Here is an 18149-nt window from a genome sequence, read left to right on the forward strand (position 1 = left end):
CGACCTAACAATAATAATATAAAGCCACAAAAATAACAATAGAGGGATTCTATGGGGCACAGAAATAACAATATGGGGGTAATAGGGGCACAACAATATAAATAGGGGGTATAACTACAATAGTAATGGGGTAATCACTAGTATTATAGGGACCCAACACCGATGATCACCAACTGGAAGAAGCTTCATGCTTCGGATTCCGAGTTGGTGGATCCCACATTGCACAGGCAGCTGATTGGTTCCTTGATGTATTTGGTCAACACTAGACCAGATATCTGTTTTGCAGTCAACACGATGAGTCAGTTTATGTGTGAGCCTAGGAAGGTTCACTGGGTGGCTGCAAAACACATTTTGCGGTACTTGCAGGGGGCAGTGGATTATGGTCTGGACTACAGGCAGGGAGATGGAGTGAGATTGGCAGGATACACTGATTCTGATTGGGCAGGTTGTGCTTCTGATAGGAAGAGCACTTCAGGGTGTTGTTTTGGGTTGGGTTCAGCAGTAGTGTCATGGTTCAGCCGGAAGCAGCAGTCAGTAGCACTGAGTTCAGCGAAAGCAGAGTATATGGCAGCCAGTCTAGCTAGTTGTGAGGCTATCTGGCTTCGCAAGATGTTATTTGGCTTATTTGGTCAGCCGTTGAGACCTTCAGTGATTTATTGTGATAATCAGAGTTACATTAAACTCACGAAGAATCCAGTATTTCATGACAGGTCAAAGCATATCGGGATCAGATATCATTTCATCAGAGACTATGTTCAGAAGGGAGCTGTGAAGCTTGAGTATATTTCCACTGATGAGCAGGTTGCAGATATTCTTACCAAAGCCTTACCACGGGGCAAGCATGTCTACTTCAGAGACAAGATGGGTGTGGTGAGGAACACCTTCCTCGGTAAGAGGGAGTGTTGAAATTTGGTACCGAAGGACAGGTGGTTCCCTTAGGCTTTGATCTTTGGCCTAGGGAAAAGTGTCCAAAAGAATTTAATTTTTCTCCTAAAGTGACTTTATAATTTTATAAAGTTAAATCTAATTTAAAAGTGACTTTAAGTGATAAAGTTACTAAGTCTAATTTTAAAGTGACTTTTATAAAGTCAATGAAAAATTAGAAAGGAAAAGTGACTTTGGAAATAAATGACTAAGTGGGTCTTTATTAAAGTGGGGTGAATTAAAAAATAAAAAGTGAGATTTAAATGAGCATTTAATCTCAGCCTTAGATCTCAATCTATTTCAGCCATTGGATTTAGGGATCACCCAAAAGTCACTTGGGGTTAGATTAAAGGAGGAAAAGGTCATTCATTCTTTCATGAGCAGATTGAGAGAAGGAGAGCAAGAGAGCAAGGGAGATTTCTGGACAGTGAGCTGCGGAGTTTCAGCAGCGGAGTTTCAGCAGAGCGAAGTTTCAGCAGCAGAGTTTCAGCAGCGGAGTTTCAGCAGGGCGGAGTTTCAGCAAGTCTGTACAGCAGAGTTTCAGCAGGGCGGAGTTTCAGCAAGGCGGAGTTTCAGCAAGGCGGAGTTTCAGCAAGGCTGAGTTTCAGCAAGGCTGAGATAAGTTGTAAAAGTTTGCTTGCTGATTTTTGCTGAATATTTCTCTTACTGTAAAAAGGCATTTTCCAGAAATAAAGAAGAGCTCTCAAACTGGTTTTCCCCAAGAGTTGTAGGGGGTTTTTCCAGGGTCACATTGACCAAAAATCTCAGTGTTTAAATGTGTTTTAATGGCTGTTTATTACTGCTGATTTTTATTTCTGCAATTTCCAGCATTCTGTAAAATTTCCAGAATTTGTGTTTTCAGCAAATTTATTTTTTCCAGCTTGTTAAATGTATGGTTATGGGAAAGGGCATTTAACTATATGGGAGAAATAAGGAGAAACTGAAAACCGGGGTGGGAAAACAGAAATTTCTACAGTACTTGAACTTTTAAAGACTCCATCTCAAAGGGCATCTTTCTTCAGGGCTTTGGGTATGCTTCAACAAAAAGACAACAAAAATAATCATCAGGCCGAAGAAATTAAGTTAAAGGATATATATTATCAACTGTTATATGACTAATGAAAATCATGAGCCATTCTTTCTACTTTGGACGTAAATGACAAATTGCTTCACAATTGCATGCTAGATTCTGGTGCACCTAAGAATGTTATGATCAAGAAGGTCATGGAGCAATTAAACTTAAGGATTTCTAGACCATACCATAACATTTGTTCAATGGACTCTAGAAAGGTTGAAATCCCTGGTGTGGTTAAATATCTACAGGTTGCCTTAACAGATTATCCATACAAAATCATTAACATGGATATAGCAGTCATTGATGCGCCAGATGTATGGGGAATGCTTCTCTCTCAGAAATTTGCAGCTGATTTGGGTGGATGCATTCAAATGGACTTATCTTACGCCATTATTCCAGCAGCAACGGGTTGCATGGTCAAGTTGTACAGAGAAGTAGAAAGAAGATACCACGTGGAAGTTCCAAAGAAGTTGGAAAATGGTGAACAGGTTGTGCCACAAGAGCGTTCACCTCACTTTGAATCAGAAATATGTCACTTTTTCCACCACCCATCCCCTCCACCAAGCAGAAAAAGAAGATTTCAGATTGACGGAGATATGCAATACAGTGATGACCTGTCAGACTGACCTAAAAGGGTCAAACTTCAGTAGGGGACATCTGAAAAGCAACCAAGTGATCTACCAGTCAGCGAACAGATGCTCGAGATTGTTCCTCACCGATGACATCTGATGTTGTGGGCATCATTTTGTATAGTATCTCTAACCCTATTCCCTTTCTATTTCATGTCATTTGATAGTTTGATTCACGCATTCATATTATGTTTTTATATTTCAGTTTGTTAGAGTAGATTTTTCTATTCCAGCGGTATTTTTTATATACGTCCCCCTTGTGTGTAACCCTGTCCCGGAAACTCGGTGGCACATTGCAATAAACCTACAAAATCCTCCACAAAAAGGCACTTCTTTCAATCCCTAAACAAAGTCTCCATGCAAAAATCACATCCACAAGAAAGGTGCACCTAGAAAGATCACAGCTTGCCCATTAGTAGCGAAAAAGACTAGCTCACACTCTCTTAGAGAGGAAAAGAATTCAATGTGATAGATGTTAACCACCAAAAAGTGGGTAACCCATACGAGAAAAAAATTCACCTCTAGGTTACCCACTTTTTGGTGGGTAACAGGACCATGTATGATACCATGACTTTTGCTACACAGTTCAAGGCAATGAACTTCAGGTGGTGCTCATCATGTGTGATCTTGACCTCATGGAAGGCTTGACAATGGGCAATTTTTATCCCCTTGGTCAACGTATCCTTGCACTCTTCGTAGGTTGCATTTGCACACTAATTTACTAGTCGTCTACAATCATTTGAAGTTGTGGTCATAACGTGACAACAAATGGTTCATAACACAAAGTCCAAAAGGAATTAATGAATACAAACGATACTGAAGACTTTTCACAAAAGGTTAAGCATGACTGCCACAGCCCAAAATCTGGGTAAAATGCCACCCAAAGATGGGAAATATGATAAGAAAGTAGAACACAAAATAAATATTGTGCAAGGCAGTTTGCCACCTAAAAGCAGGTCCAAACTTAGTTATGAAGAGATCATCGGGCATAAATGTCTGCCTTGGCATTAAAAATGTTTCAATAGCAACCAGCTTCATTATTTAGCCAGTAAATTCACTATTTCCTTGTCTCAAAACAAGAATGAACATAAGTAGTATGATATGAGAAAAATGTAAGCATTCAATGACAACAGCCTGCCAAAAATTAGTCTGAGAGGGGATATTCAAGTATATGAGAATTGGAATAAACAACATAAGAGTTCCATGAGAATATTCAGGTTCAATAAACATATAAAATCATTCTTATCAAGGGTATAGTAGATAATATGCTGGGTGAAAGTTATCTAAGAGAAGAGCATACTGGTCATGAACATGGATAAAGCTAAGTTGCACGAAACATGGAAACATCTACAAGTTTCCGGAACGAGAATGCCTAGAAACATGGCCTCTCCAAAACTGGTACATCATGGGAAACAGTGTGTCCATATATATATATATGAACACATTATCTTTGCAAGAAGTCCACTTCCACTATTTTTGTTAGGTTAACAAGAGAAGTCCACTTCCTTGCATTTACCTTCTAGCCCAAAGAAGGCCTTCCAAATACCTCCAATTCTCTATTGATGAGATGACATCCCAATCGATACACTGAAGACATAAAATCCTAAGAAGTTATACATAGGACTTCAAGAAATCAACCATTTGATTCAAAGAGCTTGTGTACATTACTTTTATAGATTACAAAGAACCTTCAAGGTTATTTCCCTTTGTGAGCAATGAAGACCTCCAATGTCAAAGTCTTTTGGGATCTCACGTGATATCAAGTACCTTATTGACAAAAAATTGTTTCATAAACTTTGTTATGTTCATGTAATGAGGATAATGGGAATTCTCTGATCTGGTATAAAATAGCAAACAGATACCTGAGAGATATTAACATACAGATTTAAGTGACACATACAAAAAGGACAGTCTTTTGACACTACCAAATATTGAAATCCATTCAGTGTATCAAAAATCTGATGCAATTCAGATAACGTGCCTGATACTCAATCTGCCAAAATAATATTAATGGAAGGTTACAACTTAAAGCAGCAGATAGTTTTGTACACAGATTTATTTGTGAAAGAATGAATGATTTTATATTATTGATAAAAACATAGAAAAATAGTTGAAATGAGGTCTGCTTTCACCAAAATGGCTTGGAAACACCACCAGCCATACCATACGGTGTTTCCCAGTTAAGAAATGTTGTATCAGCTGGCAGCATTCCCAAGTTGTTTTGTATCAGTTGTTGATTTTTGGTAGCGTCGGATGTGCTCTAGGCATGAAATTTGGTGGAGAGGCTAAGGCACATGAGATCTCCAAGACCCATAAATCTTTTGGAAAAATTCCACCCGGATGAAGAGATATCAAACTCATTAATATTTTTAATGAGTTCCTAAGTCTAAACTTAGGAAAATAAAAATATTAATGTGTATTAATATAATATGGGTGAGAAAGTTCTAAGTAACGAGAATCAAGCCAGTTCTAATCTTAGTCGTTGATTAGGGACTTAATCTTGGCCGTTGAATCGTCAACAAGAAAAGTATAAGAGGAGGCTTGAGGGTCAGTTGGAGAAACACCAAGATAGATCAAGAATTCAATTTTCTGAGGCGACGTTTGCTGAGGAAATCGAGTTAGTGATCAGTTGCAATGAGGGGCAGTTCAGCAAGAGGCTGAAGAATACATAGCAGAGAGGCAGCAAAGTGTCGGGGAGATAGCGCAAGCCTAGGAGGGTTGACGCAGAGATCGTAGGAGCCAGCGCAGAGGATGCAGAGGGCCGTAGAGGCTGACGCAGAGGACGCAGAAGCCGCAGAGGCTGACGCAGAAGTCGTAGAGGGCTTCAGAGGCAGCGTTGGGAGATTCTGTGGGGCAGACTGGGAGCAGATCAGCTGACGCAGAGCCGAGAGAGGGTGACGCAATTCTTGAAGGGTGACACAGTTCCAGAGCAGTGCTTGGAGCAACTTTCGCTGTCCAACACAAGGAACAGCCAGAGTCACTATGGGATTGATCATCCGGTTGCTGATTTGCCGGAATATCTGTCTCCGAATAGAGGTACTACTGCCAAGGACATTCTCTGTTGGGTGAGCCATATCTGACACCCTAGTTGTATTCAAAAATTTGCTTAACAATAAAACCCTCATATATGTTGCACCAATTTTCCTGCATTGGGTTTTTCCGGGGACGATTGTCAAAAAATAACGGTGTCCCTTGTGTTATTGTTTCTTTTTACTTCAATGCATGATCTGTATATTTGTGAAGGCTGCATTTGTGTTTACTTCGATGTTTATGCAATTAAATAACTTGTTACTGTAAAGAACAAGTACAAGATAGTAAACCAGAAATTGCAGTAGGGGTTTCTGATGTGTTAAATTCAGGAATTTTCACATGGAATCAGAGCGATTGTAGATCAGAGGCGACTGAAGATACCAGCCGAGAAACTTTGAGAATTTACAGCACAAAAGCAGTTGTCCAAAGAGACAGCGTTGTTCCAGAGCCAGAGACGTAGAACGAGGAGGGACGCAATGCAGAGAAGGTGACACAGAGGCTCACGCAGTGCCTGCGTCAACACTCTAAGCCAGGTGAAGGTGATGCAGTAGCTGCGTCAGCTATCTAGGCCAGCGCAGAGGCAGAGGAGGGGCAAATTAGACCTACGCAGTGCCAAGTCATCTTTCTTAGCCAGGAAGGATTGACGCAGTGGCCAGGAGGAGCTGATCCAGCTCTCACTGTGATTGTGCAGAGCCAGAAGGGCTCAAATTCTTCAGTTGTCGGGGCTAAGGGAGCTGAGCAGATTTTGATTTGTGGAGCTGGTGGGACGCTGTTTTTGTGAGTACAGAACAGTGTCTAAGGACACTGAAACAAGGTAGAGGGAAGCACTACCTCGACAGATTTCTAGCCAAGAAATATAGATCCGGGTTGTAGTGGCAAAGGAGGATTAGAGAGGAGTGATTCGATAGTTGGCCAGAGGATTTCCGAGAAGGAAATCAATACTCATAGGGAGTCTAGAGAAGAGGAGCGGAGATGGCAGTGAACAGATTGAGGGATCAGGACAGATTGGACAAGGCTTCCAATTTTGTCATCTGGAAGGCCAAGATCTTGGCAATCCTGGATAAACATCGTATCAAGAACTATGCCTTAAAAACCGTAGCTGTCCCAGTTGACCCTAATGCAAATGAGAAGTATGAGGAGGTCAAGGAGAAGGTGAAATGCATGATTCTAGACGGGGTCAAGGATCATGTCATACCACATATCGCTGAGAAGAACACAGCAAGGGAGATGTGGCAGACACTGACCACCTTATACCAGGGCTCTTCTGTGCAATGGAACATGTTATTGGAAAATCAGTTGATGTCATATCAGATGCAGAAAGGAGAGGAGATAGATCAGTTCCTTCTCAGGTTGCAAGGAATTCACAACCAGCTTACTTCCGTGGGGTCTACACTGGATCTAGAGTTCATGGTCAAGACTGCGCTGAATGCAGTCTCCAAGGACTGGGAGATGTTTGTCCAAAGCATTTTGGGCAGAGCGACTCTCCCCAATTGGGAGGAGATGTGGGCAGCTCTTCAACAGGAAAAGCTCAGGAGATTGACCAAGGCGGGGAGTAACGGTAAGGGAATTCGAATCAAGAAAGAGGAGGAGGATGCAGCTCTAGCATCTGCGGGACAACAGAGGGTTCAAAAGAGGCAGAAGAAAGATATCTCCAAGGTCAAGTGCTTCAACTGTGGGAAGTTGGGACATTATGCCTCTCAATGCCCCAGGAAGAAAGGCAAGGGAGAAGCTTCTGACTCAAAAGTTGCTCCAGCAAAGGCGGAGAAGGATGTCGAGACCGATGATGATTGTACCATGAGTGCTCATGCGCCTCTAGAGAAGAGGTGGGGAGACATAGAGCTGTAGTCGAGAGGACTACATGCAGGGGCAGGATCCTTGAGGTGCCCAAACTCTTGGATCACATTCGGCTACGAGAGCCCTTAACGACAGTGGCATGATTACAGGTGTCAGGTAGAGCAAAGGGGTGATGGAGAGACAAGGCAATGCTAGAGTGCAAAAGTCTGTAACAACGCAGTGGAGGTTGCAGCAGTGCGAGAAGCACAGTGGTGTTTGCAACAGTGCAGTGGCAGCAGGGGGAGCACAGGATAGCAACTGAAGTAGCTTCAGCATCACGAGGCTTCCAAACTGACCGGGATGTCAGTGTTTGGCAGAAGTCAGTTACTTACTTCTCGATAACTGAGTTGCAGTGCAGCAATTAGCAGTGGCAGTGCTATGGGCAGTATGATGCAGCGTGTTGAGAGGGAGCTGCAGTACAAATGTAGCAGTGGCAGTAGCAGTGTCATGGGCAGCAGTACAGGAAGAAACAGTGTAGTGGATGTGGGGCAGCAGGCCTAGCATCAGCATAGAGGATCGATGCGGAGGATCAGTGTGATGCTTCTATGGTGAAGCATTACTAGAGCACATTCCTCGCTAAGAGGGAGTGTTGATTTTTGGTAGCATCGGATGTGCTCTAGCCATGAAATTTGGTGGAGAAGCTAAGGCACATGAGATCTCCAAGACCCAGAAATCGTTTGGAGAAATTCCACCCAGATGAAGAGATATTAAAATAATTAATATTTTTAATGAGTTCCTAAGTCTAAACTTAGGAAAATAAAAATATTAATGTGTATTAATATAATATGGGTGAGAAAGTTTTAAGTAACGAGGATCAAGTCAGTTCTAATCTTCGTCGTTGATTAAGGACTTAATCTCGGTCATTGAATCGTCAACAGGAAAAGTATAAGAGGAGGCTTGAGGGTCAGTGGAAGAAACACCAAGATAGATCAAGAATTCAATTCTCTGGGGCGAGGTTTGCTGAGGAAATCAAGTTAGTGATCAGTTGCAGTGAGGGGCAGTTCAGCAAGAGGCTGAAGAATACATAGTAGAGAGGCAGCGAAGTGTCGGGAGAGACAGCGCGGGCCTACGAGGGTTGACGCAGAGGTCATAGGAGCCAGTGCAGAGGATGCAAAGGGCCGTAGAGGCTGACGCAGAAGCCATAGAGGCTGACGCAGAAGTCGTAGAGGGCTTCAAAGGCAGCGCTAGGAGATTTTGTGGGGCACACTGGGAGTAGATCAGCTGACACAAAGCCGAGAGAGGGTGATGCAATTCCTGAAGAGTGACACAGTTCCAGAGCAGTGCTTGGAGCAACTTTCGTTGTCCAACACAAGGAACAACCAGAGTCACAATGGGATTGATCATCCGGTTGTTGTTTTTCCGAAATATCTGTCTTCAGATAGAGGTACTACTGCCAAGGACATTCTCTGTTGGGTGAGCCATTTCTGGCACCCTAGTTGTATTCAAAAACCTGCTTAATAATAAAACCCTCATATATGTTGCACTAGTTTTCTTGCATTGGGTTTTTCCGGGGACGATTGTCCAAAAATAACGGTGTCCCTTGTGTTATTGTTTCTGTTTATTTTAGCGCATGATCTGTATATCTGTGAAGGTTGCATTTGTGTTTACTTCAATGTTTATGCAATTAAATAACTTATTAATGTAAAGAACAAGTAGGAGATAGTAAACCAGAAATTGCAGTAGGGGTTTCTGATGTGTTAGAAACTTAGATTCAGGTATTTTCACACCAGTTTCCATGTTCTTGGGCATTTCTAGGACTGGTATGCAGCCATTCCAAGTTTTTCTTGCAACTTAGGGATAAAAGAAAAAGCATCAAAAGATAAGGGCTGAATGAACACAAATTCTCAATAAATAAGCAAGAGCCAAAAACATATCTATAATTTGTTTGGCAAGTCCTGTGAAGAAAGGGTATTAGGAAATTTTCTGTAAAATGTATAACTGACATTTTCAATCAAAATCTGAACATCAAATGCAGAATTTCATTGATCAAGCATACCGTGCAAAACAAAAGGAATAACTGCTCAGCTCAAGATTGCCTATTATTGCAAGTAGAACAGGAAGATGGAGAAAATGAAAGGTCAAAAGACATGGTGAAAGCATTCCAATCGAGAAAATTGTGGATACTGGAGTTATATCAATAATATGTTGAGATTGGCCTGAGAAGGAATTATGTAGATCAATCACATCGAATAAACAAACAAGAACTAGACAAAAATATGGGGTTTTGATGAACACAAATCCCAGATAGGGGACTGATACAGAAATTAACACCAAAATAAATTCCTGACTAAGTATTCAGGTGAAGCGATTACAAGAAAGCAGCAAACATATAATTTCAATTCAAACTGCATACATAAATGCAGAATTAACTTTTTTGATAAAACACATCCTTTGACTATTAATATAAACAATAGATGTAGTTAGGCATTTTAATATTTTATACAACCAAAAAGACAGGATCACCATCGCAGCCACTACAAGCACTAGCTATGCTCAGAATTGATCTGGTTACACTCTGCAGAGCTAGCTTAGAGCAAAGATGCCACAGAAAACAAGAAAAACAATGCAACCATCTAAGCTGGGATCTATAACGCGGGGCATGAACATTGCGCACTAAAGAAGAAATATAGTTTCCTCATACACAATTTGTACTATGCTGAAATTGAAACACATGTATAGCTGGAATGCAAGAATTATACACCTTTGGGCAAAATACAGTCCCATTTAAAGAACAAAGTACCTTCAAAGAAAATCACATGAAAAGGACAGGTAGATTCATCAAGATAGCCTTGAAAATTAGGTGCAATTAAGCTAAAACAGGCTTCCAAAATAAGTCCATATGGAAAGAACAAATGCAAAATAATTTTTTTATAAGAATGGTGCTACCATTCTAGGACAGTCAACTGGAAGACTAATCAGAACTCTGGCAGACAAAGCACGGGAGTCAAAAAAGAAATGGAGTACTATTTTCTCATTTAGTTTACATCCAATTGCAGGGTCTAATTTTATAACCATCTTTTGTGATATTTTTCTCACACAATACATAACATAGTTATATCGAAACCATTAGAACCATGAATTTCTGGACATATCCACCTTTGAGCCTTGGAAACTTGAATAGGAACATGCACCTATCTCTGATAAGTGTTTGATTTAAATCTATATACAAGCAGTTGCATTTGATTACTGTTTGATTTGCATCGATATAATTAAAAATGCATTTTTAATGTAACTATAAACATAATGAAATTGAGAAGAGTATTTCTGCATTATTTACCTTATTCTGAGCATGACCAGTGACGAGAGCTTTCAAGGTTGACAGAGCACTTCTCTTCACATCCCTGCTGTGAGATTTGGCAAGCACTTGCACTGCATTAGGGATCATTCCTTCAATTGCTATCCAGTCTTTGTTTATTGGTTTCTCTTCACATAATTTTTGCATCTGGGCAAGAGCATCCGTGTGCTTCATCTCATCCTCGGATTGTAGCTTGCGCTTGGCTGCTTTGATCTTAAGGCAATAATTCCGTTCTACCCATTCTTCAATTGACTGCTTGAGTGGAAGGTTGGGTCTGAGAGTAAGATCAGAAAGCAATTCATGCGTTTCCGGATCAATATTTGTACCAGAAGCAAGCCATTTTTCAATTTCTTTCCTCTCACAGGTTGTACCAGTACATAGACTAACCGGATCACTCATTACATCATTTTTTAAGGGGCATATGAATGATTGAAGAGGAGCGATATGCTCCTCTTCGTTAACACTAGTGCCTAAGCTCATAAGTCTTTCCTTGTAATGTTTTTCAACTTGTTCTGGACTGTTTGTAGCATCTGCTTGAGAAAGCAGTGCAATAACTTGTTCCATAAATGCTTCTTCTTCCTTTTCTTTCCTCGCCGCAGCCTCTTCCTTTTCACGTCTAAGACTTGCAAGCTCTTTACTTATTTCAGAGGGTTCAACAGGGATGCCTAGTGCTCTGGCGATTTCTCGTATCAGATCGTTCGCAAATCCTTGATCAGCCCTATGCTCTCGAAGACCCAATTCAAGTTTATCGATGATCCTCAGCTGAGACTGTGAAGCTTCAAACTCTGCATTCTGCATTTCCCATTGTAATCTATTGACATTATCTCGGATGTCAGCAGACACTTCCGTGCTTGCTAGTGATAAAAGCTCGAGAGACTTCCCAATATCTCTAGTCACCTGTTGAGCCTCCTTAACTATGGTTCGGCAATTGACCAATAACCAAAACCGAGGTTTGGTTCTGCATGATTCGACCAAGGACTTCGCAGCTTTCACTTCTTGAGACAGAAACCCCAGAGCTTGCCTCGTGGCCTCTGCATCTTTCAATTCACGCATTGTTAAATCTGCAAGAACAGGTTGAATATCTAAAAGGTATTTGGATAGCACCCTAAAGCTATCCCTCTCAAAAAGCACATCCTGTGCAGCTACAGCTGTTTCTAAAACTTGGGTTGTTACAAAGGCTAAGAGTGCACTAATAGGCAAGACATCCATAATCAGAGTCATGCCAATAACTCAGCTTATATGCAGGTTAATTGCACAATTTAAGTGCAGAAACCCCGAAAAAACCAATCAATATTTCATTTTGGGAAGTTACTTCTTATCTATTTCATACACACCAGTACGTGCAATTACAACGATATCTAGTAGGCACTGATTATAACATTTTTCGAGGAGAAGAATTCAAGAGTGGCTTATTCTAGATAATCAGGACTGCCATCTGAGCACAAGATCCAAAATATAGCTCAATATAGCTCACACCATTAAAGGCTGACAAAAGAAGGGTGCTGGCAAGGATAGAACTTGACACTTGCGTCCCAGTAATTCTCAACTTTTTGCCGTTTGACTACAAGCTTATATCCTAAATATGAACATGATTCAGGTTCGGTATGCATTCTCCGGCATATGACAATTTAATTTATAAGAACTTTGCTTCAAATCCAGCAACTTCTCAAGCTTCAGTTGAATTCTTATCGACAATCACAACAATCCTAAAATTTAAGCTGTGAACTCTGACTGCTTGACTCAAGCCACGGAAGTTCAAATATGGAGTGATAAATTAGCACAAGTTTGTCAATTTTGGGACCAAAGAACCCTTCCTTCAATTAAAATAGGAAACTTGACACACACCAAAAAAAAAAAACCTCGAATTTTACAGTCTTTGAACGCAAACCTCGAAATTTAGCCTTCTTGGCTCCTTTTCGAGTTTAATTGCCATGGCCGAGCGAAAAGCTCCACGATTACCGTAGAATTGGCTGTGTAAAAATATATCGCAATCGCCATTATCAGGGTTTCATCCTGCAGAAATGCTCTGTAGAAAAGGAGTTTGTTCGAGAGAAAGTACGAGAGCAGAACAAAGAAGACAAGTCTTCGGCAAACGCGTTGAAGCGCTGTTCAAAAGCAACTCGCGTCTTCGAACGAAAAGGTCAAACATTTGATTGACTTACATTAAAGAAAGATGGAGAACCAGTTTTTTCGGCTTTTTTTAAAATCAAATTTTGTTACGTATTTCAAACAAAATAATGACGGATTGATGGAAACGTATTTCAAAGACAATGATGATGGAAAGAGAAAGGAATAAAGTATCGCAAGAGCTGGTTTCTAGTTGCTATATAAAAAAAAATTGTGTTTGAACGTGGTATATTTTGAAATAAAATGTTTCTATGATTTTAGTTTTTCAGAAGAATAAAAAATATATATTCTTTTTTCTCTGGACTTTTTTGGGTTTTTTAGAAAGTTTTTTTTACCACTGAGTTGATGAGAATTAGTCTTTAACTAAGCAATAAGAGTTTTGGCTCTCTAGAGATGTTTTTCGTTGTTGATTATGAGTGGCATTAAACACTTCAATATAGTACTTTTTCTTTATTCCTAGTTCCTTATCTCAAGTAAGCTTGTGGAACTTATCCATAACAAAAGTTTTTTATCTATTTCTTATTTATGGGACACGTTTTCAAGCAAATACCCCATTTGAGGTGAGTAGAAAATTTAATGTCAATATAATTAAAATATTTCAATTTGCATTTTAATTTTATATAGATATTATCACATAAGGTTGCACACCTTAGTGCACAGGTCACGCGGTGGGGGTTGTTGGCTTTCTCGCACCCCGCCTTTGATCGAATCTCTTCATTGTGGCGCTGCGCGGCTATCAACGTGCAGTTATATAACAGTGTAATGTGATTGATGTGACTGATGACACTTGTATATATGTAAATATTGATCAATGGGCCTAATATAAAAGCTTCTGTAGGGGACTAGGCCCAAAAAATGAAAGTTACATTTAAAAATAATAATTTAAAGTAACAAATTAAAAATAGTAATAACAAAATAAATTAATATTAGACAGTTAAAATATTATAATTTTACATAATAATAACCAAAATTTAAAAAAAAAACAAAACAAAACAAAACAAAAAAACACATAACTGATGACACTTGTATATATGTAAATATTGATCAATGGGCCTAATATAAAAGCTTCTGTAGGGGATTTAAAGTGAAAGGATGAGGGCTCTGATGGGGATCGCGTGCCGCGTCCGCGAAGGTCTAGGATAACCTAGCTGCAGGAACCGCAGGACCACAGGCCGCCACAACTGATCAGCCAGCACAGAAGCGGACAACGGGGTTTGGGTTTGTTCAGCTCCCGAAGACGGTTAACTGCGGTTTGACCGGGATGGAAGACTTCAGTGTTACGGACCTCGTGGATTATTCTGAGGATCCTCTGGAGGGGCATAAAATATTCGGAAACCCTAATGAGGCGTCCCCGGTTTTCTTTACACCACCTGTAGAAGAGGCCTCCACACAAGATACCTTACCTGTGGTCACCCTGCCTGATCCACTCTTCTCTTCGATTGGACTGGAAGCTCCGCTACTCTCGCCTGGGACTGCCCTTCTACTCTCCACTCTCTCACCAGACTCCTTGGCATTCGACCCGATCCCATCACCGCGATTCGATCCTTCATCGACTCAAGAAGAGACTCGAGAGACAGCAGTAAATCCCCAACAGGAAACTGGGATTAGGCCTTCCGTTGTTTCAGTAGTCCGGCCCTCAATGTATAGCCCACAAAACCCTCCCCTCCGGTTAGGGTTTCAAATCCACTGGTAGACCACCCGACGGCGCCCCGCACGAAGAAGTGGAAATCGAAGTGCATCAGAGCGACGGCAAAAGACATCACCATAGCCTTCGGTGACCCCACCGACTTTGAGGATTCTATGGCACTGGCTCGGACGGTCCTGGTGGGACATGTGAGGGGGCGTACCTTCTCGGCGGAAAGATTGACACTATGGGTTAAAGAAATATGGGGTGCTCTTTTCGCAGAATTGCCAGAGGTACAAGAACTTCCAAGGGGATGGTTCTCACTCCACTTTGCGAACGAGGGCTTCACGGAAACAGTACTGGCACATAGAAATGGCACTCGTGCTATTGAAACGGTGGAGCCCCCTATTCGATCCTGAGCGCAAACAGATTGGAGCAGGTCCACTATGGGTGCGCCTGCCGGGGCTGCCTTTACAATATTGGACTGAGGAAGCATTTATCAGAATCGGGAACGCACTGGGTACGTATTTGGACCATGATCGTTCGTATAAGGATACAAAGAAAAGAACCCTAGCTAGAATTCTGGTGCACCTGGACACACGGGATGGCTTGGAAGAAAAAATCACACTGAAATGGGGAAAATTCAGCAGAACACAGATCTTGGATTATGAAGGCGTTCCATTCCGCTGCAACCGATGTCACCAAGTGGGTCACCTCTTCAAGGAATGTCCATTGAACAAAAGTCAGGCTGGATCTCCTAAAATCTCGCCCGCGGCATCCAGAGGTGTCTCCCCAAACATCCCCAATCCACCACCAAGCAACGCGATACCACAAGGCTCCCCAGAGAAAGCAGACAAGCTCAAGACAGCCCCGCCCTCGCCTCCACTGACTAGGGCTCGGGCAGCAGCAGCGGCAGCGCAGGCTTCGGGTACCTCACTTATCCCTCCCTCTATCTCTTTAGATCTCTCATCTGTATATGTGAATTCATTTGCATGTACCATGGCACAGTGCACTATCCCTCCGCCCCCTCTGATCCCATCTACTGCTCCGCCCTCATTACCCCTCACATCTTCGCCTTCCTCGCATTCATCATCCAGATCGACACCCTCCCATCCATACTCCCTTCGCCCTCGGTCTTCCCATTTGGAGACCTCTGATACACAATTCGGGTTGGGTATAGTCCCTTTAGGTCCAGGGTTCCTATCTACTCGGGGTCGAAAATCCAATCTCAACAAAGCCATCAGGCATGCAGGCGCGGAGGTGGCTGCTGGGCGCCAAGCCACCATCGATGGGGTCCTTAGAGCAACAAAACCCCCTAAGATTGGTCCCCCATGAAGTGCCTCTCTTTTAACTGCCGGGGCCTGGCTAGTTCCCCAAAGAAACTAGCTCTCAAACGACTTTTTGAGGTCGAATCTCCAGATATCATTCTACTACAAGAAACCCTCGGCCCTGCAGAGTCCACTACTCACTCCCTCACCTCTCTGTCGGCAAGATGGAATTTCCTAGCTACTGATGCTATTGGCAGATCGGGGGGGCTGGCGATTGGGTATAATCCCAAATCTATCAGATTGGACTCCTCTTGGGGAGGCCACGGCTTTATGGGAGTGGACATATTCTCTATAGACCTTGGCCTCACCCTTCGCATCGTCAATATATATGGACCCTGTCAACAGCGGGAAAATTTTTGGAGACATCTACTCAACTGTAACCTATTGACACTTGATCGCATCATTTTGGGAGGAGACTTGAATTTTTCTCTGGGGTTCAGGGAGTCATGGGGTTCAATGGCCCAAGTAGATTCCATCACAGATTTCATGAGGAGCTTATTGGAGCAGCACGATTTCATTGACATCCCTATGCAGAAGCCCCTCCCCACGTGGAGAAATAGAAGGGTAGGGACAGCTGCTCTGGCTCGCAGGCTGGATCGTTTCCTGCTGAAAGGTCCTCTGATACAACAGTTACATTTCTATAAACAATGGGTGGGAAATGGTGGTATATCTGACCATTCCCCTATTTTAATGGATATCCTGGGCCCTCACCTGAAGCCAAAAGCCCCATTTAAGTTTAATCACATGTGGCTTCAGGACCAAAGCTTCTCAAAATTGGTCACAGATTTCTGGAGAGCACATCCCATTGACAGAGAATCTTCTATGGCTAGGGGATTCGTTAAAAATCTCACTGAGCTAAAACATATTGTGATCAACTGGGCCAAAGATAAGAAGACAAGAGAAGATGAGCAGCTCACTACAGTGGAAGAAGACTTGAAAGCACTTCTGGATGAGCGAAATCTGGGTTTCATTGCGCAAGAAGACAAGGCACACCTGGTGGAATTGGAAAACCTGAAGAACAATATACTCAAAAGTAGGGAGGAGTCTCTCAGATTGCGCAGCAGGGCAACTTGGCTCAAAGTCGGAGATGAAAACACAAGATTCTTCCACAATTTCGCAAAAGGAAGGAAAGTGGCAAACACCATTTGGAACCTCCCCCTTCCTGAAGGTGGACTGGCGGATTCCTTTAACAAGCTCTCTCAACTCGGTACTGCACACTTCAGAGGATTATACAAGAGCCCTGCAGGCACAAATCTGGCTGAAATCATCAATGTGGCCTCTCACTTCCCTAGATTTGTAGATGAAGAGGATTCTGAAGGACTATCAGCACCCGTCACTATGGAAGAACTGGAAAGTACACTCAAATGGTTTCAAAGGGAAAAGAGCCCTGGGCCGGATGGCTGGACCATAGAGTTCTACATCGCATTTTTTGATCTCATGGGAGGAGATATCCTTAAGGTGGTAGAGGAAAGCAGATCATCGGGCCGTCTCTATAATGCTATAAACTCCACCTTCATTGCCCTCATCCCTAAATCAGATTCCCCATCCTCCTTTGATGACTTCCGTCCCATCTCCCTGTGCAATGTACTCTATAAAATTATCTCTAAGATCATTGCCAATAGGATCAAGCCCATCCTGTCTAGGCATATCGCCCCTCAGCAATTTGCTTTCCTGGAAGATAGGCAGACCCATGAAGCTATTGGCTCCGCCCAAGAAGCTATTCATTCCATTTGGACCAAACACCTCAAGTGTATTCTGCTGAAGATAGACCTATCCAAGGCATTTGACCGAGTCAGTTGACTTTTTATTAAGATGATTCTCATTCATATCGGTTTCCCCCTCGCTCTCATCAATTGGATCATGGCCTGCATTACAACTCCCACCTTCAGTATCTTGATCAATGGATCTGCTTCTCACTTCTTTCACTCCGAAAGAGGGCTGCGACAGGGCTATCCTCTATCGCCACTCCTCTTCCTATTGGTCATGGAAGCCCTAAGCCGGCTAATCATCTCGGCAAAAAGGGAAGGGACTATCAGAGGCCTCAAAATCACTGATGAATGCTACCTCACTCACCTACTGTTTGTAGACGATGTCCTAATCTTATTGGATGGCAGCATACAGGACACATCTACTTTCATTCGCATTCTAGGTCTCTTCTCGCTTGCTACGGGTATGGAAGTAAATCGGTTGAAATCCACTATCACTCTGGTTGGTACTTCAGCTAACGAAACCCATATGGCAAGGCAGGCTTTTCCATACTCTACTCAGCCACTGGACAGGGGGC

The 18149-nt window shown here is 42.2% G+C and overlaps 1 protein-coding gene across 1 annotated transcript in view; it reads right to left on the reverse strand.

Annotated features, from left to right (window-relative positions):
* Positions 1–12945, reverse strand: part of LOC149211218 (U-box domain-containing protein 43-like) — a 159274-nt gene extending 146329 nt beyond the window's left edge. The window contains exon 1 of the mRNA XM_089396968.1: positions 10769–12945. Within this exon, the coding sequence (XP_089253094.1) occupies positions 10769–12007 (1239 nt within the window). The 5' untranslated portion in view covers positions 12008–12945. The remainder of the gene's footprint in view (positions 1–10768) is intronic.
* Positions 12946–18149: the final 5204 nt, after the last annotated feature.

Source organism: Pinus tabuliformis, chromosome 1_2 (genome assembly GCF_031772625.1).
Source record: "Pinus tabuliformis cultivar Carrire ecotype Pingquan chromosome 1_2, CPIR1, whole genome shotgun sequence".
Classification (NCBI taxonomy): domain Eukaryota; kingdom Viridiplantae; phylum Streptophyta; class Pinopsida; order Pinales; family Pinaceae; genus Pinus; species Pinus tabuliformis.